Source organism: Carya illinoinensis, chromosome 9, assembly GCF_018687715.1.
Source record: "Carya illinoinensis cultivar Pawnee chromosome 9, C.illinoinensisPawnee_v1, whole genome shotgun sequence".
In the NCBI taxonomy this organism is placed as follows: Eukaryota; Viridiplantae; Streptophyta; class Magnoliopsida; order Fagales; family Juglandaceae; genus Carya; species Carya illinoinensis.
The window spans coordinates 6,478,748-6,499,921 of record NC_056760.1 but is presented as its reverse complement, the minus strand read 5'-3'; the positions used below and the strand labels follow the sequence as shown (position 1 = coordinate 6,499,921).

General features: G+C 37.8%; 2 protein-coding genes across 4 annotated transcripts; one reads left to right on the top strand and one right to left on the bottom strand.

The window, feature by feature from the left end:
* Nucleotides 1–1,980: 1,980 nt before the first annotated feature.
* LOC122277654 (putative E3 ubiquitin-protein ligase RING1a) lies at nt 1,981–8,864 on the bottom strand. Of its 3 annotated transcripts, none has more exons than XM_043087740.1 (10): nt 8,546–8,864; nt 8,365–8,410; nt 5,977–6,035; nt 4,681–4,762; nt 4,428–4,548; nt 4,291–4,332; nt 3,400–3,930; nt 3,033–3,140; nt 2,719–2,925; nt 1,981–2,569 (listed from the first exon to the last, which is right to left on the bottom strand). In XM_043087740.1, exons 1-10 carry the CDS (start codon nt 8,637–8,639, stop codon nt 2,513–2,515), a joined length of 1,347 nt encoding a protein of 448 aa, XP_042943674.1. In that variant the 5' UTR covers nt 8,640–8,864; the 3' UTR covers nt 1,981–2,512. The 3 variants fall into 3 exon arrangements, with proteins under 3 accessions (XP_042943674.1, XP_042943676.1, XP_042943675.1); XM_043087742.1 differs by lacking the exon at nt 8,546–8,864 and adding an exon at nt 4,864–4,970; XM_043087741.1 differs by lacking the exons at nt 8,365–8,410; nt 8,546–8,864 and adding an exon at nt 8,043–8,291.
* Nucleotides 8,865–9,678: 814 nt separating this feature from the next.
* LOC122277653 (glyoxysomal processing protease, glyoxysomal) lies at nt 9,679–20,638 on the top strand. Its single transcript, XM_043087739.1, has 14 exons — nt 9,679–10,163; nt 10,280–10,326; nt 10,419–10,593; nt 10,686–10,733; nt 10,835–10,915; nt 11,240–11,383; nt 11,695–11,787; nt 13,387–13,490; nt 14,444–14,529; nt 14,612–14,706; nt 14,793–15,540; nt 18,625–18,820; nt 19,456–19,547; nt 19,984–20,638. Exons 1-14 carry the CDS (start codon nt 10,098–10,100, stop codon nt 20,244–20,246), a joined length of 2,238 nt encoding a protein of 745 aa, XP_042943673.1. The 5' UTR covers nt 9,679–10,097; the 3' UTR covers nt 20,247–20,638.
* Nucleotides 20,639–21,174: the final 536 nt, after the last annotated feature.

Genomic DNA, 21,174 nt, shown 5'->3' with positions numbered 1-21,174 from the left:
CAACAAAATTTGTTTCAAATTTCTTTGTTTTTTCTTTTATAGAAGATTGGTATAAGTCAACCAAGTGCTTGGCTGTACGACAGGTACGAGCCCAATGTCCATTCATACCACATCTATGGCATCCATCTTCATCTTTCTTTAAAAATTTGTTTTGAGGACCTTTGCCCTTCTCTGAGTTGAACCACTTCTGGTGGTACGGTGTATATCTATTATTATCCCTTTTAGTGTGGTCACTTCTAGGACCTCCACTTTTATAGTTTTTCTTACCACGTCCACGTCCTCTTTTTCTTTGAAAAGATGCACCATTCGCTTCTGGGAATGATGTAAATCTAATACCATTCACTTCAGGAAATGATATAGAACCACTAGGACGTGACTGGTGATTTCTTAATAAAAGCTCATTATTTTGCTCAGCTAATAGAAGACAAGATATAAGTTCAGAATATTTCTTGAACTTTCGCTCTCGATACTGCTGCTGCAGGAGCACATTCGAGGCATGAAAAGTAGTATATGTCTTCTCTAACAAGTCATCATCAGTGACTTTTTCATCACATTATTTCAATAGCGAGCTAATTTTAAAGAGTGTAGAGTTATACTCACTAACACTCTTGAAGTCTTGCAACCTCAGGTGCATCCAATCATGACGAGCTTTTGGGAGGATTACAGTTTTCTGGTGTTCATATCTCTCCCTTAAATCATTCCACAAAATAAGTGGATCTTTCACCGTTAAATACTCAGTTTTTAATTCTTCATGAAGATGGTGCCGAAGGAAAATCATTGCCTTAGCACGGTCCTGCAGGGACCCTTGATTTCCTTCTTTAATTGTATCTCCCAGGTTCATCGCATCCAGATGGATCTCAGCATCAAGGATCCAAGATAAATAATTTTTCCCAGAAATGTCAAGAGCAACGAATTCTAATTTTGTAAGATTTGACATTTTTTACATATATAAATCAAGAATATAAAAATATATTGAAAAACTTACTTGAAGTAGAGGACTATTAGCTTCAAGATTGTCAGAACTTTCATGCTGATAACGTGTTATAATACTATCGAAAGGAGAGAGAGAGAGAGAGAGAGAGAGAGATAGAATTCAGAGAAGTTATGAAACTTATGAATTTCTTAAAGAATTCAACGATATATATAGGTGTACAAAGGAAACTATGCCAGTTACTATGCACTACTATGCATATATACTATGCCAGTTACTATGCAGTACTATGCTGGCACTATGCACTGTGCGATGTCGGCCATTTACTATGCCAGTTACTATGCAGTACTATGCAGTACTATGCTGACACTATGCGCACTGTGCGATGTCGGCCATTTACTATGCTAATTATTATGCAGTACTATGCTGGCACTATGCACATTGTGCGATGTCGGCCATTTACTATGCCAGTTACTATGCAGTACTATGCTGACACTATGCACTGTGCATTTGACTTCTAGCTCAAGGTGGTCATACAATTTTACAATGTTATTTTACAACAGGATTAAATATATGAGATTATAAATTATGACTACCTACAACGTCCTTATCTGACGTGACATTTTTATCTAAAGAAAGACAGTAATGATGTGAAGGAAAATGTTAGTTGAGAATTGAAATTGAATTTTTTATTTAATGATTGAAAAAGTGAATATTAGGTAATTGATATTTAAAAAAAATATATTTAAAGATGTATAAAAAAATTAAAATAAATAAATAAATAAATAATGCATTTGCTCTCATCGATCGGCCTTTTAAATAGGGGCGTGGTCATTTCACCATTATACACCAGTTATGGTTTGCAAGTGTCGTCAGTGGTTCCAAGCCAGTTTGGTTGAAGGTAAAAACTTTGACGGATCTTCATGCCTATGAACAATTTCAGTGACGATCTCCTCGATCATACATATAATATTATTTACGACTATATAAGCAATGTTTAAATAAGGACGAAGATACTTGTTCAGTTTTATTTCATGACTAAATAATAATTAACCGAAAATGTTATCTTCTATTAACTCGGAACAAAAGAATCGTTAATCCGTTACACATTAATGTACGTGAAAAAACAATTGCTCCAGCTCAATGGTGCGAGAGGCGAACGGGACCCATATTGTTTCAGGTGCATCAAACAAGCAATATTCGATGAAACCGTCCCCTTATGATGAAAGCTATATAGCCTGTTGATACGTGGTCATTAAATAGCACCAGGAAGAACAATGTAAGCATGCACACTACATTTTAGAGACCATGGAGATAGCCAGGTAGATCCGTGCCTGTATGTGGCAATGGACCTTATAAGTATGACAAGGACTCTTCTGTTTCGTCCATTTTTTTTAACTTTCCAACCTGTTTTTCTTGTCCAACCTCGTAAAAGGCTCTTTTTTTTTTTCCTCCTGTTGTAGTACAGAACATCCTAGAGCATGGAAACTATGAAACTATATGAGTATAAGATGAGATCCCCATTGAGAGAATAACTGTATACCATACTTTGGTAAACAGAAGACGAGAAAGTTTGTTTCTTCATGATAAAGCCATCACAAGATTAGAGTTCCATGACTTTCTCTTGTATGCCAGAAGCTGAAAGAACGCAATAAAAACATATGGATCAAATGCGTATTCCAACTAAAAACCAGAAGATATGTATAACAATCGTACATAAAACAAAATCCGTATGCTTAATTCATGTTGGCATATCGCAAGTAAATAAATATTCTAGGAGTGATTACCAAATAGCCATGAACGAGGTTGTTTGTCGCAAGTCCTTCCAGAGTTTCCCCCTCCCCTAGGATTCGCAACTCATCTTTGCCTGGATCAATTATAAGGGACTTTCCCGGTGGAGAACTTGCAGGGGTTGAAAGGTTGATTTTGGAATGCAATTCTTTTACCAAGTGCAATTCAACTTCATGTTGGGTTGTAGTTCGCATGGCTACATACTGTACTAACAAGCATGAGAACAGTCCCAGTAGTGGTGACAAAAGGCCATATAATTGGACGAAGTGCAATCAAATGAAAAACAGGGTATAAGGTTGAGAAGTAAGACCTGGCACAGCTGTCTCACTGACAGGGTAGGCCTGCAGCAAAGATAGGGCCTCTCCAAACTTGGTATAATTTGTTCATCGAAAGAAACAAGCATGAGGTTGATGGTCAACTGAAATAGCAAAGAACCTATTATTCTCCACAATAAGGAACATATTGTTTCCCAATAAGTTTAATGTAACCAAGAGCTAGAAGCATACAGTAACCCCCCTTGACCAAAAAAAAAAAAAAAAAGATGCCATGACCTCGACCAATATAAAAGGGCAGTTGAACTAAGTGACTGCTGTATGACAAGTTGAAGCCATAAAGGGAATTCTCATTTCCTTACCATGGTTGAGTCCCAAGAAAACTAGCCAACATACACACTTTACCTCATCATTTTTCTCTATGTTACGCAGATAATCAGCCAATTTTGAGGGGCGACTGTTCCGTGCATTTTTACCATTTCCACCACCCATACTGCCATATCGTGTGTGACTCCGCATGCCACCTTTGCCCCAGGAAAGCCTTTCTGAGCCGCTAACAAGTCCAGCAGTTGCACCCATAGATTCTTTATTCACTTCCGAATCATTTTCATCACCACCTCCATCAGCTCCTGCAGCTGCCAGAGAAGGCTGAGAAAATCGAGCTCCTCCCCATCTTTTGCTTCTTTTTGGTCTGACTTCTGTGAGCTCATCAGCAGAAGATGAATCTTTGCCTCCGTCATTACCATTTGCATCCTCATTCTCATCGGATCCTTGACTCTCAGCAGCATTTCGATAGTTTCTCCTTCCTCTCAGATGAGCATTTCGATAGCCCCGTGATCTCCTAACAAATGCAGCTGCTGTGGCTTTAGCTGTTGACCGCTTCTTACCCAAAGCTTCTGCTTGCCGTCGAAAAGTTTGGGCTATGGAAGCTTGTATCTATCCAAATACAATTAGATATTACAACCTTGAAGTAATAAGTGAAAAACAAGAAAAACAGTTCTGCTGGTGAACAATTTGAAGTGGAAACCCAACACACAGATGGTTTTAGGAGTTCACGTACAAATATGAAAGGCATTCATCATCTAGAGCCTAGGCATCCATCACTGGAGAATGCCATGACTTTTTACATGGAAAAAGCTTTTGCCGTCTTCTTTTCCCCCTCTTTTGTTTTGTTTTGTTTTGTTTTTTTTTTTAATATCACCCCAAGGAACAATAATAATTGAACTTATGAAACCAAAATAAATGGACAAGTGTAGCTGGGCACAAGGCTTCATGGCCGAAATTCGAAAAGTTTACCTGCTTATTGCGAGCCATTTCCTCTTCATGGAAAGCCAGTTCCTAGCACAGATGCCCAATAATGAATAATTCACATAAGAAAACAATACAGAAAATCAAATTTGAACATGAGCTGGTAATTACTGGATAGAATATACCTCTTCTTCATACTTGTCAATATCTGGATGCAAAGCTGCAATTAAAGCATCATAGTTTGGATCATCTCTCAAGGAACGACGACTGGCACAATGGGTCCGGCAGGCAGGGCATTCATTGTTCCTGCAGTAATCAATTTAAACAAGAAAAACATTTTTAGCTTATACATAAAAATTTTTCATAAACTCATAAGATCATCCCAAATAACATCACCAATGAAATTTTATACACAAGAGAGAGAGTTAGATAACATACCCCAGCCTCATGGATTTGTCAATGCATTCCCTGCAGAAGCGATGCAGGCATTCCATCACGGTCCTAGTTTTCCGAATGATCCCTACACATAAAATAACTCAACGTTTTCATTTTCTTCCAAAATTTTATATGCTTTTGCGGCTTACTTGAGCTCGGTTGATTGAATGTATATAAATGAACAACCTCTGTAAAATGATACTTTCTCCTACGGAGGCTGAGTATTTAGGTCTCACTTAAGAGCATGGCTTTGCAGTGAATTCTTCCTGGTCCTCTTGAAGACCCACATATCACTGCTAGTTATGGATAAAGACTAAAAACATAACTAAGGAATAATAATCCAGTTACAGTGCCAAAAGGAAGTCACCCATTGTCTACAGACAGAGCAAAAAATACGGTAACACGTGAAAGAGCACACGGATGTGACATTTTCATAAGATTTCCTTGAGGTTTACATAGGCAAAGAGGAATCAAGCATTCAAAGTGAAATTAACAAAGTAAATAACCTTACCTATAAAAAAAGAGTAAATAACCTCACAAGTGTAATTTCTAGTAAAGGACTCTGGCACAGAAATCAAATATAAAACAGAGTCTCCATATATCTTACATCAAGCATAGAGGCTACCCTAAGAGATATATAAGATTAAAGCCAGAAACGGCCACATCGTATGTTCTACTGAATGAAATTCTATAGGAAATGTTCATCAAATATAAACTCCCCTTAGACATGAAGGGAAATAGGGACAGGATGTCGTGGGCCCCTATAAGCCAACACCCTTCACAGCTATGCTATACTCAACGATGGGCCTCTACTAGTATGGATTCACCAAATGTTTAAATGGTCAAATGCACAAGTTATGTGGTCCTTCTAGACCACCAAAAATAGAATATTGATGTAATCAAAAGGGCATGCAACACTAGGTACAAATTATCGATAGTTTGGTAAGAAACAAAAGGACGAAATTGATGGCTATTCAGAAACAGTAATCTTCTCCGTCCTTTGATACAATGCTGCCAGACATATCTAACTATATTTATTTAATATTACATCAGATATGTATAACCATATCTAGATAGAAGTGGGAAGACATTACACCCTGGAAAGTAAAATTAATAAGCTTCCACATGGCCATAGAAGGAGCATCATATCCTGCTTACTTAAAGTAATGCACATGTTGGATCCCAGAAAATAAAAGTTTCTCCTGGGATATATTACAGAGAAATCATTACGCTCTTTTGCAAGTCAAAAAATTTGGAAGCGAATGTTTCTTATATTTAGCAAGAAATCACAAGATATACCTAGACAGATTGGGCATTGTACTTCCTTACGAATATCTGACAGCTTCACTGCAACAAACCTGCAAACAAAAAGCAAGACAGATAATGTTAACCGTTCAAACCTGATCGATAGATAGGTTGATTCTTTTATGCATTTCATACTCAAGCATGTTTTATAAAACCTAGTGGCAGATGTATAAGCAATATAAATTGATATTGGAAACCCTGCAGAAAGAGAATGGTTGACCTGTGGTTTAACCCCACTTCCCACCACCCAAAGTAACCAAAAAAGGAACAACCTCTTCTAATGCTTGTATTTAAATATAACCAATCCATGTAATTAGGCATCATATATAAACAGCATGAAAGGAAAAAAAGTACAATAACTAAGCCATGCACCATGTGAGATTCAAGTCATGTGGTCAGCTATTTCAGCATGCAGATAGATGTCATATCATTATCATGCACCATTAAATGCATAAAAAATAACTGGAGAAAGAAAGTATAGAAAGAAATGATGTTCAAGCCATAGTTGACGCAAGATTGAAGTGCTTCGCATTGAAGCAAGTTCTTGCATACTTCCACAAAAAACATTTAGCAAGGAATCGATGATGATTAAGATTCTATGACCATGAAGCATGTTAATAGCTTTGTATAAACAAAATATTTAGGGAAACAAGATATTTGGGGGACAATATGGTCATTAATTTATAATCAAGGAATTTAAAAATATGTTTCAATACCCTTTTGTCAAGATGGAATTTTGAAGAAAGGATTTTCTGAAATGCCAATCTAAACCACATTATCAACATGGGTGTTTCCCACAAATAGAACATTTGGGGCCCAAGCCCCACTGGGACAAACTTGTAGCTAACCTGAATGCTAACAAATTATAGCAAAAAATGTTGAGTTCTGCATGCCAATACACCAATAAGGACTGCCATGCAGACTTACATTGCAGCTTCATGAAACAATTTCTTTCAGATTCCAGAGGCAACACACAACAGTCTCAAAGTAACCAGATTTTAAACAGTGTGGTAACTGTAAGAATTCCATTTTACTGAGAGAAACGCTGACTCATATTTCTTGCACTAGTTTGTATTTAGGTGTTCTTTCTTGTATACTTCCTGTGTACTTGGGCTATAACTATTTACTTAGAATAAAATTCTCTTATTAATTAAAAAAAAAAAAAAAAGACTTCAGGGGAAAGCCATGAGGTTTACATTTTCAATAACGAAAAATACTTGCATGCTATAATTATTTGACATGTCAAACCAAGATGTAGAAGGTTAATCTAATTAATAAAGGTGAGGCGTCAACATCTTCTACAAAAGCAGACGTAGAATGTTAATCATACAGTTAAAAAGATTATTTGGTATCCCAAGAGATATGCATGTCGGTCAAATTTTATTTTTTCTTTCTATACTGAGAATAAGCTGGAAGCCATGAACAAAACCATGAAAATGATACATATGGGTGACTATCACACCTTTGGACATCACTCATAATGTTCTTGGGAAAACATCTATCAATTCCCTGTTCAGTACTGAATCTGTATCAAACTAAACATGCAAAAGATTCCCTTAACCCACCTGAGGTCTCAGACCAATTATATTCATGGTCAGGACAACAATCTAAGTATATTGTAACAAACAGCGGATGGCAGCAAAATGGCAGCTCCTATAAACAAAAAATACCGTGCATCCAAAACTTGAAAACTGAAAAGTAAACATCATAAGCATCACCACGCGGGGTGAGTCTTCATACCCTACAAAATTCTTCATCACCTTAACTCGCAAACAAAACCAGTAAAGGAGGTCCTGAATGATAAGGTATACATTTTAACCAACTTCTCCACCAATCTACGTAAATCATGTCAGATCAAATACATGAACAGATGCAATCAATACCAGGATACAATTACAAGATCCCTGATCAGCAGCCCCGTGCAGAATTTCGCCACAGAGGCAAAATCCCAATACCAAGTTGCCCCAGAGGCTACCATGCAACCAACTCTAATGCATATATACCCATTAAGAGTCAAAGTCACTACAGCCCAGACGATCCAAACCAGAAACTCCACTAACCTTCGTCGAACTCGACGCGGCATCGTTCACAATAGCAGAGCGAGGAGAGCAAAACCCATCTCAGGATAATCTCATAGGCACAAACCATAAACATAACCATTCAAACACACAGAATAATCACACATCGAACACCCATGTAGCACTTCCTCGAGAAAATACATGTAGAATACAACAGAGAAGCAGTAGCAGCATACAAGCACGTAGATCGCAGATCAAACCCCAGCATTCACACAGCATGAAGCTCTATAATTCACTCAAAAATATACACGCCCCTACGAAGAAAAAAAACTATCAGGACGAATAGCACAAAGAGAGCACGTACTCGTCCTTGTTGTCCCCGTTACTCGACGAAGGGCTTCGATCAGATTCTGGGCAAACGAAGAACAACGTCAAGCAAAATAAGAGTCAAAATTTAGAACAAAAATGTGTGCAAACGGGTTCTCTTTTGTGGTGCTTCGTGGTTCCGGGAGGTGATTTTGGGGAAGCTAAAGTAAAACACGCACCCTCTGCGTCCTCCGGGGGTTCATGGTGGTTGCTGGGGTTGTCTTGCACAAGATCATCCTCCGCCACATCGAGAGCTCGCTTCTGCGCTGGCATTGCTTCTGTTCCAAGCAAAATTCTGAGAATATTGAAACAGGTTTCTAAACGCTAGTGGAATCGGTGGTTACTGTGGTTATAGAGAGCCAGAGGAAGATAGAGATGAAGGTGGCGCAGTGTGGTTACGGACGACTTGACCAGAGACCGAGAGAGAGAGAGAGACGGAGAGGTAGAGAGGCTGCGAAGCTCGTGGAATTACCGATAATTGTTTCCCCGTGTAAAAATTTTTCAGGTATATATTGCCTTGCCAGTGTTTTCAGGGAACAACATAGCCTACTTCCTTGATCTACACGTGTTAACTTTAGGGGTATTTTAGTACAATTGATAGCTGTGACTGTGAGAGATTGACTGATGGGTGAAGATAGGGAGGAAGTCGAGATTATTGTAATTAAATTTGTTGTGTTTGCGTGCACAAACGTTTTTGGTTTTCTTGCTCACTTTTGCTATATAAAATATAAATTTCATGTTCTCTGGTCAAATTTATGGCTGTGGCTGGCTGGCTGGCTCGTGCCTTCAGGCTTTTTTTATTTTTCCTTGTTTTGGGTTTCGGCAGCTTCTTTTTGCCTCTTCTATTCAATTTTAATTCTACTTGGTAGATATGATGGAATACAGATGGAGATTTGAGGCTGCAATGTTTTCAGAAATGTCTGCAGGAGTTCCCTATCCATCAAGTTATGACGAACTTTGTTTGGAAATGGTAGCTTGAAAGTTCGACCGATCGTCCTGAATGGCTTGTAATTGTATTATTGTAGTCGGCCATTGTCTTCTTGTTGTTATTGTTCTTTTTTAATTACCATTATTGAGAATTGGAGCTGTTGTTTTGCCGTAATGGTCCAAAAAGGGGATTCAAAATCCTTAAAATGCAATTTCATCGACATATTCCCGTGGGATTATACTCATTCCTTAAAATCGCTGTATAAAAAATAGAACAAAATGTTTAGTAATTCTTGGTTAAGAATTAAAATAATTTTCGGATTGAAAAAAAAGATAAAATTATTGTATCTGATTCGGAATGGAATACAGTGGCTTTGGATGAGAAAATATGAGTAATATTAAATACTCAATTCAAGTATCTCGCACAGAAGTCTTTACCGTTTTTAGCTGAAAAAAAGTGCAGTGGGTATGAGCGAAGCATTCATTGTCTTCATGCTTCCTAGCGTGGGTAGCATAACACGACACGATACGACACGACGGGAGACACTGCGTATAAGGCTACGAGCATAACGCCGCCCTAAGTTTCGAATATCACAGAAATTGAGAAACGACCCACAACGAAATACGACGTCGCATGAAACATTGATCTTAACGCGCATCTTTCCTCGGAAATCGCATACATCTCGAGGCTCCAAATTGGATATAATCTGGAGAAAGAAAAACTGAGCTCAAACAAACAGTTCGACTCAAAATTCGGATCCGAATCCATAACCCCCAAAGAGCTTATCTGAAATCACCAACACCATGGCTTTGCCGGACATGGTCGAATTTGCCCGCAGCTTGGCTGTGATGGTCAGAGTCCAAGGCCCTGTAAGTCCCCGACTCTGACACTCTCCCTCTCTTCATTCAATCATTTTTCCTTTTATTTTACTGCGTTGCTAGTTGGTACTAGACAATGATTCTCAAAATTATTACTTGATATTTAGGACCCAAAAGGCTTAAAGATGAGAAACCACGCTTTCCACCAATACAAGTGAGTTCAATCTTTCAATCACAACTACATCCAATTCCCAAGTTGTTTCTTTTTAGCAGTTATTGAAGTTCTTGTCTATTTGGGTCTTGCAGTTCCGGTAAAACAACACTATCTGCTTCTGGGATGTTACTTCCCGATAACCTTTACGATGCTGAGGTAGCTAAGCGTCTCTGCAGCTACAATGATCGATGCCCCGTATTGGTTGTGACTGTTGCGTCTATTGTTGATCCTTTTCTGTCACTGCAACATAGAGAGAACATTGCTCAGGTTGAAGCATTTATAATAGATATCAATGATTGGTTAATTTTTATTTTGCGTTCGGTTTTTAATGCATTTGATTCGGCTTTTGTGCTTCGCAGGGCCAGCCCAAGTTGATTCCTGGTGTTCAGATTGATATTATGGTAGAGGTATATGACAAATTAATAATGGTTTGTTATTGGGAGTGACTAGTAGTTGTGGTTGATTTGTTGGCTTTAATGTGACAAGTTAAATGTAATTTGATTGGCAGGGGAAAATGGGTTCAGAAAAGGGGTCAAAGGATTTGGATAAAGGAGCTCCCTGTTGGATTCCCGCACAAGTTCTAACATTAGTAGGCATTTCATTCGTTCTTTTTATTTAGTTGGTCTTAAAGAGGCATAAGTTATCGAATAGCTGTAAAGGGACTCTGTAAACTTGTGCCATTAGGGATCTTAAGTTATCATTTATTTCCCTATATCTTGTTGGCCATTATTGTTTAAAGACGATGTTACAATGGTATTGTCACGGTAAATGCTTAAGATCAGTAACACTGGCTGTTATAGTCAGTTACTTTATAATGTGTAGCTTTAGTTCTTGTTTATTGAATTTATGCTACTTAAACATTTGACACACCCAATATGGCTTTCTATGCTGATCAAATTTTTATCTTTTGCAGGCTGATATCCCTGCTTCCGCTCTTGCTCTTCAGTCTATTACTGAAGCTTCTTTGGGCTCACTGGATAATGGATGGGAGGTTGGTTGGTCTTTGGCATCACAAAACAGTGGCCCTCAGCCTTTTATGGATGCTACTCAGACACGGGTTAGTTGGGGAGAAGGTTTTCAATAAATTATTTTCCCTAGATTTTTATTTGAAACTAATCCCTATTAATAATTTGAAGTTTATAAACAAAAGAAAATGTTCATAAGCCTACAATCTTTTGTTTGCAAGAGAAATCTGGAAATTGAATAAACATACGTTTGATCTCCCATTCTGATGATCTGCTAACATATGAGGATGCAGTAATCTGAACAAAAAGCCTATAATTATTACTAGCCAAAAGATATCATTATGTGCAAGCAAATTTTAATTGATTCGGATGAAGTGTGATGCTAAATCTTTCTTGAAGTCAGAACCATTTGGCAGTGGGAGGATCAGACAATTTAAATCTGATTGGAAAGTCAACAACTAGAATTGCCATTCTTGGAGTTTCCTTATCTCCTGAGGTAAACTTTCTGTTATCACCTTCTTTGCTAACACACCATATGCGATAAGGTCAAATTCGCATGCAGTGAATATTTACCGGCATTACTTATCTGTTAGTTGGTAGTGTTTGTTTATTCACTCATAATATGTTTGGTACACGGACTAGAGTTTTGAATCATGTGCTATTTTTTCATTTGGTTACTTTGGTATTCCTGTTGGTAACTTACCTATAAAAAAAAAAAAAAATGTATTCCTGTGGGTAACTATTCCATAGGAATACTATTGGTCCAAATGAGGAATGGCTTTCCCTCCCAAAACCTTTCCTATTGAAAGAAGTGTATTGATTATTGTTGACAATAATATTCACACACAATTTATTTCTTTTCCTTTTAGCAAAAACGGAAAAAAAGAGCAGAGCCCCCCCTTCAAGTGAAATCTATCCTGAGAGGCCTCTCAGGTGGATCCCATGATTTCCATCCTCCCATTAACAGGCTAACCTTGTTGGCCAAGAGGGACCTCCACCCCTCTCTGGGTAGATCCCACCTGCCAACACCATTCATCCCTTGTAAAGTGGATTTCGCCTGAAAGGAGGCCTTTGCCCCCTTCATGCAGCAACCTTGGCAACCCTCAGGGGATAGAGGGTCCCACTGGCACAGCCACCCCATGTGGGGTGGACACTTCAGAAATGACAACTTTTTTCTTTCACTCATTTTTTTCTGTAAGTGTTGTAAGTATTATGTTTAGTTTTTTAAAGAGCTAGTTTTAGTTTTTTACGCCTTGTTATTTTCGAGGCTTAAGCTTTTATTTTTGTAAAATTTTACTTATAAAAAAAAAAGCTTTTATTTTTGTAAAATTTTCGTCTTAAATATTTTTAATATCCGATGTGTTATGTTGGGTATTCTTGTTTGGCATGAATTGAAAAAATAAAAAATAAATAAAGGAAAAAAAAAACCTAAAACTAAAATCTTAGAGGGAGGGTGGAGGATAGAAAAGTTATTTCTGTTTTAAAGAAGAAAGAGATCAAGTTCAAAATAATTAAGAATTTTGTTATAAGAGTGTTTTAAGAAATTTGATTATAGTGTGATTCCATCATTGACATAATGCATTGTATGAAACTAGAGTAGAAATAACTGTTACATACGTTGCAGTTTCTTATATTCCCAGAATTGTTATTCCTTTCCTCAATTGAATAGCCATTTTGCATGGTAAACATGTCCTTGTTTTATATCTCGGAGATTGGACCTATTCTATTCTTATAGAGGGTTAGGTGGCAGCCCACAAATCGCAACGGTGTGGAAAATAGTCCTTGTCTCTTATGCTCGCTACTTGGAAATGGATGTTAGAGTTTTTAGGATCGTGAATGGATGCTAGAGAACTCAAAACTTTCTTCAACTCTCTTCCTTTGGGTGGCTCCTATAGACTTTAATGGGCTCAACTTTTATGATTTTTTTGTATTTGTTTTATCCTTGATAGGTGTATGTCTTTTACATTTCCTGTCTATATAAATTGTGCCTTTTGTGCTTTTTAATAGAATCTTTGTACTTATCAAAAAAAAAAAAAATGAAGAAGAAGAAGAAGAAGAAGAAGAAGAGAGTGACCAGTGAAATCTTGTTATGCAGGATGTGCCAAACATCATCATATCATCCTTGAATAAGAGGGGGGATTTCCTTCTGTCAGTGGGTTCTCCTTTTGGTGTCCTGTCTCCTATGCACTTCTTTAACAGGTACTGTTTTCTTTAAAACATGAATATATGTTGTGTTACAACTTCGAATTACTTTCTTGACAAGCTTCCATTTTGAACAGCATGTTGGATTGAAACTTAATCTCAATTTTTTTTTTTTTTTTGACAAGTAATAACATTTTAGCATCTCAAATTTGTTTAAAAGGCGTCTTCTGCCTTTATTGCATTAGCATTATTTTAAGAGTAGTGCTACACGTACGTATAATTTTATGCACAATATTATACGTACTGAGTGGCAATCCCATTTTATCAATATTTTCTTTTTTAATTTAAATTTTAAATTTCAAACTTTAAAATTTTCATCATTTTCAATAGTTGACACATTAACACGTATGGTTATGTAAGTAAAATTGTAAGTTAGATAGCATTTTCTTCATTTTAATCTAGTAAGGGATGTTCTCCTCTATAAGCATCTTTGTCTTTTTCACTTCTCTATTTTTCTTATGGTACCATTTTTTTTTGTTGTAATTTTTTAGCTTTCATTTTTGTTGCATGGTGGCTGAAATAATTTCATGTGGCACCATTATCTCCAGATTGAGTTGAAGTTCTTCATCTCCCCTGTTGAACAGAGGAGATGTTTAAATAACATGATGTCCATGGCCTCTAGTTGTCGTAATTGTTTTTTACTTGTCAAATTTACACATGCACCTAAGGGGACTCGAACCCCAGGCCTTATCCACCACCCCATACTTATTTGGGAGGAAATCACAGGTAATTATCCTTGCAGATCATTTGAGTTAGATACACATTGTGGGCACTCAGTTGTTGAGGTCTAATTATCCTTGTGTACTCAGGTTGCACCCCTTGTGCTTATAATATAATTGCTTTTACTTATCAAAATAAAAAGTTTTTGTTCCTCCAACCCTCACTCTCTCATTGTTTCATTTTTTACCTCATTTTTCTGCTTGATTTAATCATTTGGCTGCTTGCATCAGTATATCAGTGGGATCTATTGCTAACTGCTACCCTCCTAGTTCATTGAATAGATCATTGCTGATGGCTGACATACGAGGTCTTCCTGGTGCGTTTTGTCTCTTGTTAGATTCCCCATTCCTCATTCATGGATATCGGTTCCTCATTACTTTTAATTTTTAATCTGTCAGGAATGGAGGGTGGTCCAGTTTTTGATGAGCATGCACATCTCATTGGTATTCTTATTAAACCATTAAGGCAAAAGGCCAGTTCTGCTGAAGTTCAGGTAAATTTGAGAAATTTTCTCTCATTCAAATAGTTAAACTTTCTCATAATTAACTCATGGTGCAAAACGTTAGCCCTGGGTAACAGCTGGTGATTCCATGGGAAGCCATTGCAGCTGCTTGCAGTGAGTTATTGCAGAAGGTGCCCCCAAATGGAGAAAAAAGGATTTGTTATAGCAATGGAAACTCGAGTGCTGTCAGAAAAATATTTATCACTAATGGTGAAGACTTAGATGGGTCCTCCGGCCAAGTCCACAAGCACCTTAATTCTCATTACCCTTCTCAGTTACCGGTTGAGAAGGCAATGACTGCCATTTGTCTTGTTACTATTGATGATGGAGTTTGGGCATCTGGAATTCTGCTTAACAACCAAGGCCTGATACTTACAAATGCCCACCTGTTAGAACCGCTTAGATTCGGTAAAACTACTGTAGGAAGTGCAACTTGTGGAACCAAATCAGAAAAGTTTTCCTTCCTGTCTGAGGAATCTGCATCTCTGCAGCAAAATAGAGTTAAAGGCAATGACAAGAATCAGAGTTTTCTTCCAAACTTGCTGGGGACTGTGAATCACTCTGTTGATGATGAGCATGAGGGATATAAATTGAGTGAGTCTTATGGAGGCCGCAGAAAGATACGCATTCGCCTGGATCATACAAAGCCCTGGGTTTGGTGTGATGCTAGAGTAGTGTATGTTTGTAAAGGGCCTTTGGATGTTGCGCTGCTGCAGCTTGACGATGTTCCTGATCAGCTTTCACCTATCATCATGGACTTTGAATGCCCATCTTTAGGATCAAGGGCATATGTGCTTGGACATGGACTATTTGGCCCAAGATGTGGTATAGCTTTGCTCTCATTATTTCTCTGCTTTTTTTTAATAAGTAAATGATTGTATTGATGATAGGCATAGCCCCAAGTACACGAGAAGGTATACAAGAGATAAGACCTATCTAGGTCGCAGCAACAGAAACAAGAAAATCATGAATATCTAGGCCATTAAAGTTTACAGCTATGGCTTATAGGAGTAAAGTTCTAAAAAATAAAGATCTAAGTTCCTCTATTGACCGCTCCTTATCTTTAAATGTCCGGTCGTTACGCTCCTACCACAAGCACCACATAATATAGATAGGTACCATCTTCCACAAGGCTTTGATATGTGGAAAACCTCTTGGATCTGTCCAGCTGGCCAAAAAGTCAAACATTTCATTCCACAATGCTCTAGCAATCTCACAATGTAGTAAGATATGATCTACAGTCTCATCGGATTTCTTACACATGCAATACCAATCTTATATAATCACCATGTGCTTCTTCAGATTATCTGTTGTCAAAATCTTACCTAGGGAAGCTTTCCAAGTAAAGAATGCCACTTTGGGAGACTCTTTATTCTGCCAATCCTTCTCCATGGGAAATTATTATTTAGTGAGTGCGTGAGGGACTTGTAGAAGGATTGAATTGAGAATATGCCCTTACCTGCAGGTACCCACCACAACGTGTCAGCTCATTGCCTATTTGGTTTCGCGAAGTTCAACAGGCTAAAAAAGTCCCCGAAGCTGCTAACATCCCAATCTTGTGCGTCCCTACTGAAAGTGATGTTCCATTGGACTCTGATAACACTATGAGTTCTGCCACTGAAGCTTCTTGGTCACCTATAACCTAGAAAACTGAAGGAAATGAGTCTTTTAGGGCATTATTTCCACACCATATATCACTCCAAAATTTTATTCTAGATCCCGCTCCTAGCTCAAATTTAGTATTGCGAGTAAAAACCCCCTACCTTTATCTGATGTGCTTCCAAACCCCCACTCCATAAGCCCCACTTACCTCTCTAGTACACTAGCCCCCCAAAAACTTCCATATTTGTAATCAACCACCGACTTCCATAAGGCATTTAGTTCCATATTATATCTCCATAACCATTTCCCAAGTAAGGCCCAATTGAAAATTTTCATATTTCTTATTCCCAACCCACCAAAGGAGATTGGAGTACATACCTTGTCTCAATTGACAAGATGGAATTTGGATTCATCTCTCACACCACTCTATAAGAAATCACTGTGAAGTTTTTCAATTCGGGCCGTCACGATAGTTGGAATAGGGAATAGAGACAAAAAAATATGTTGGTAAATTAGAAAGAGTATTCTTAATTAAGGTAATTTGACCACCTTTATACAAGTACAACCTCTTCCACCTTGCCAATCTTTGTTCTATCTTCTCAATCACTATATCCCAAATTGATATAGCCCTTGAGGCAGCCAGTAATCCATAGGAAGAGAGGAAACCTTACATCCAAGTGTGTTGGCCAATTGCCGAATGTTGTTAACCCTTCCGACTGGCACTAACTCTGATTTATCAAAGTTCACTCTCAAACCGGACACTACTTCAAAACAGAGTGGAAGTGCCTTCAATGCTCGTAGCTAGGTTTGGTCTGCCTCACAAAATACTAGTGTGTCATTTGCAAACAATAGAGAAATGTTAATAAAACCCCTATTGGGATCACCAACCGAGAAGCCAGCCATAAAGCCATTCATGACCAAAGCCGATATCATCTTGCTAAGTGCCTCCATAATAATGACAAAGAGGAGTGGGGACAACAGATGCCCTTGTCTTAGGCCTTGGGAACTGCTAAAGAAACCAACTGGACTGCCATTTATCAAAACTAAAAATATCGCCGTTGAAATGCACCATCTGGTCCACGAACACCATCTCTCCCCAAATCCGTGCCTCCCTAGTAAGTACAGTAGGAAGTCCAAGTTTGTGTGATCGTGGGCCTTCTCCATATCCAAGCTTACATAGGATCTCTATAATGCCATATTTTAATATGCTATCCAGACAATCATTGGCGATAAAAGTTGAGTCCAGAATTTGCCTACCGCTTACAAATGCATTTTGTGGTTTCATAATGATCTTCCCCAAGACCTCCCCCAAGCGATTTGCAAGTACCTTGGAGATGATCTTGTATACCCCATGGACATGGCTAATTGGGCCTAAAATCCTTTACCTCTGATGCCCCAATCTTCTTAGGAATCAATGCAATAAATGTGAATTTTAGGCTTTTCTCAAAATTTCCAGCTGAGAACAGTTCATGGAACACCTTCATTAGATCCTCCTTCACACTCCCAACATGCTTGAAAGAATCCCATAGAAAAACCGTTTGGACCGGGCATTTTGTCTTTGACCATTTTTCTTACCACACCATAAACCTCCGCCTCTCTTCAAAAGGCCTCTCCAACCAAAAGGCATTCTGCGGCTCAATAGACTCAAAACCTAGTCCATCAAGCTTTGGCCTCCACCCCACTTGCTTTGCCTTTGGTTGGTTGAAATCCCATATTGCATTGTGGTGACATGACATCTTAAACATTAATCTTTGCTGCATTTCTAGGACTTTTGTATGTGTCTTACAGAACTTTTTTCAATGTATTGCTCTTTTCATGTGATGAATTATCTTTTCTTAGGTAACTTTTAATTCATTGTTATTTCATTACAAAAAGACTTTTATAGCCCTTCTCATATGTTTGGCATTCTGATAGTCTGATATATCTTAGCACAAGGCTACAAGCTTTAGAAGTACTCTTACTACTACACATAAGAGACGAAGTGCTCTTACTACTACACATAAGAGAGAGTTATGTAATGAATTGCATGACATTGCTAATCCTGGTAATCTTTCTTTAATAAATTGAACCTTAACTATTAAACAAAATGATGAGCCTAACACGGTAATATTTATTTTGTTCAAACTAGTTCTTCACCTCAATATGTGGCATTGCCTAGAGATTGGAGATTTAGTTTTAAGTGCGGATTAGTTTCTCTTCTATATCCTCTGTATATTCAACTAAATGAAAGCCAGAATAGGTCCTTTTTCATTCTAAATAAAGTTGGGCAAGACTTTACATATGTTTCTGCTTTCAAATCCCTATCAGGCTTCTTCCCATCTGTTTGTTCTGGCGTCGTTACAAAAGTGGTCCAAGCAAAGATTCACTCCTATCCATTCAATCAAGAAGGAAACACACAGGGACACTATCCTGTGATGCTTGAAACAACAGCTGCTGTCCATCCTGGTGGTAGTGGTGGTGCTGTTGTCAATTCAGATGGTCATATGATCGGGCTTGTTACAAGGTACAGTGACTGAAACTATGCAGAAGTAAATATGATATTGCAAGTTAGAGAGTAAGGGAGGGGGTGTGTGCAATTTTTCCCCCTGCTTTAAATTTGATGCACCCACGAAGTTAAGTTCCAGTTCCATGCTTTTGTGTTGTAACTTGTGATATGGTACGATTGGTGGGTTTTTATTCCTGGATTTTTAAGTAGATGCTAACAAGAAAGGAAAGCAGAAACCAATGAATTCTATATTTCCTTCATTAAAGTTGGTGATGCTTACTCTCATACTTGATTTTTTTGTTTTTTTTAGCTGTATCATTTAAAACTCTAGGATGGGAACCAATGGTAGGCATCAAATGATTCGACAAAACCATATAATGTCCAAATTTGACTTTTTCCATCATCATCAGCTTCATTCAGATTTCAAGCATACTTGTTATATTTATGAGTTATTATATTCTTAAGTTGGTGTGTAGAGCACACTATCTCCATCACTTAAATGGTTAGATTTGATTTGTAAGATTCAAATTTTAAAATTGTCTTCCAAATCAAATTATGCCATATAAACACTTTACCCAGTGTGCTATACACAGTACATTTATTTATAAGTTCCTGAAAGTTTGCCGATAAGTTTTTACATTTCGTTGATACAGCAATGCAAGGCATAGTGGTGGAACGGTTATACCTCATCTGAACTTCAGCATTCCATGTGCCGCTCTGGAACCAATATTCAATTTCTCAAAAGGTTATGATCTATTGGCCCTTTCCAACCACATGGAAAATTAGATGATTCAGTATTTTCTTATCATTACCATGTTATTTAAAAAAGGTTCCATTTCTATTATAAAAAGTGACAATTCCAATTCAGTTTCACAAATTATAAAAGCTCAAGCTTATCAGAGAATTGGGTAGCTTTTTGGCTAGATATGTATTTTAGGCACCAGAATTTAAAACTTTTTATTCAGTTGAAATTTAAACAAGCATAACAAAACGAATTCTGGCACTGAAAATTAGAAAAACCTGAAACTGTATTCTACTGAAATTCAAAACAGCAGTCTTTATTTTGTTGTGAGATAACAAGATTAGACTCTTCTGAATGAATAGCAACAATCTTCATTTTAGTTTCCGGAGCTAGAAAGTATGCTTGTGGTAATTGATGAATTTGCTTTATCTTCTAACAGATATGCAGGATCGGTCACTTCTGCAAGTCCTTGATCAGCCAAATGAACACCTTTCCTCTGTATGGGCACTGATGCCATCGCTATCCCCCAAGCCCCCTCCTTTGCCTAATCTGCCCAAGACACTAGGAGAAGATAACGACAAGGAAGGGAAAGGTTCCCGTTTCGCTAAATTTATGGCGGAAAGAGAGGGGTTGCTTAAAAAGCCCTTCCAACTTGGCAAGGTGGAAAGGCTTTCTAATGTAATTATCCCTAGCAAGTTATGAACATTTGTCAATTTTTTTGTAGTGATGGTATCAACAGCCAGAGCGAGATACGGTCCAATAGCCTATTAAGGGACAGGTTTCTGTCAGGCTTCATTCTCAAAGCGATCAGGTCCTATAGTCTTATCATATGATAGGTTTCTGCCTGCCGCCACTCTCACAGATCGGATGAACCATGGATGGTTTGGTGGAACACTTCGCAATTCTTGTGTTAAAGAAAAACACTACATATGCATGTGTGAAAGAGGTACTGTACCAGACGCAGTTCTTTTATTTTGTGTATTGTACCAAGACACTGTTACGGACCCAAATGTGACTTATTTGGAGATAGTCAATCTCCAGAAAATGATGAAGAAAAGAGAGAAGAATGAAGAGAAGAATTGATTCTGAATTAAGTTCTTGATATCCTTTCCGTTGTTTCCCTTCCTTTTATAGACTTTCATCTCCTCCCTCTGTAACGGCCTTTGTACATAAAAGAAACACAAAATGTTGCGTATCAAAAGACTCTACAATTATTACATTTCTGAATACAACAAACGACGCCGTTCTATTAAACTAAACGACACCACTTCACGTCCACTTCATTCTTTTCAAAACGCAGCACTTCATTTGCTAACAGATTTAACTATCACTTCTCTTCCCCGTGCTACAACAATTCCCAGCATCTTCCCTGCAACTCCTTTGCAGATTCTCTGAGTTTAGCCCGTAACAGACACATACAAAAAGAAGTATAATGCCGACCCTTCACTGCTATTACCTTCTTTCTGTTGTTTGAGATCTGTCATGGAAATTCCTTAAACCTGTAAATGGTATTTTTAGATATGTTTATCATGTTTTATAGAAATTTTAACCATCTTCGGATATAAATCATATGATTCCTGTCGGCTCCAACCTAGCTTTGTAAGACGTATTGGCTGGAAAAGATTCTCGA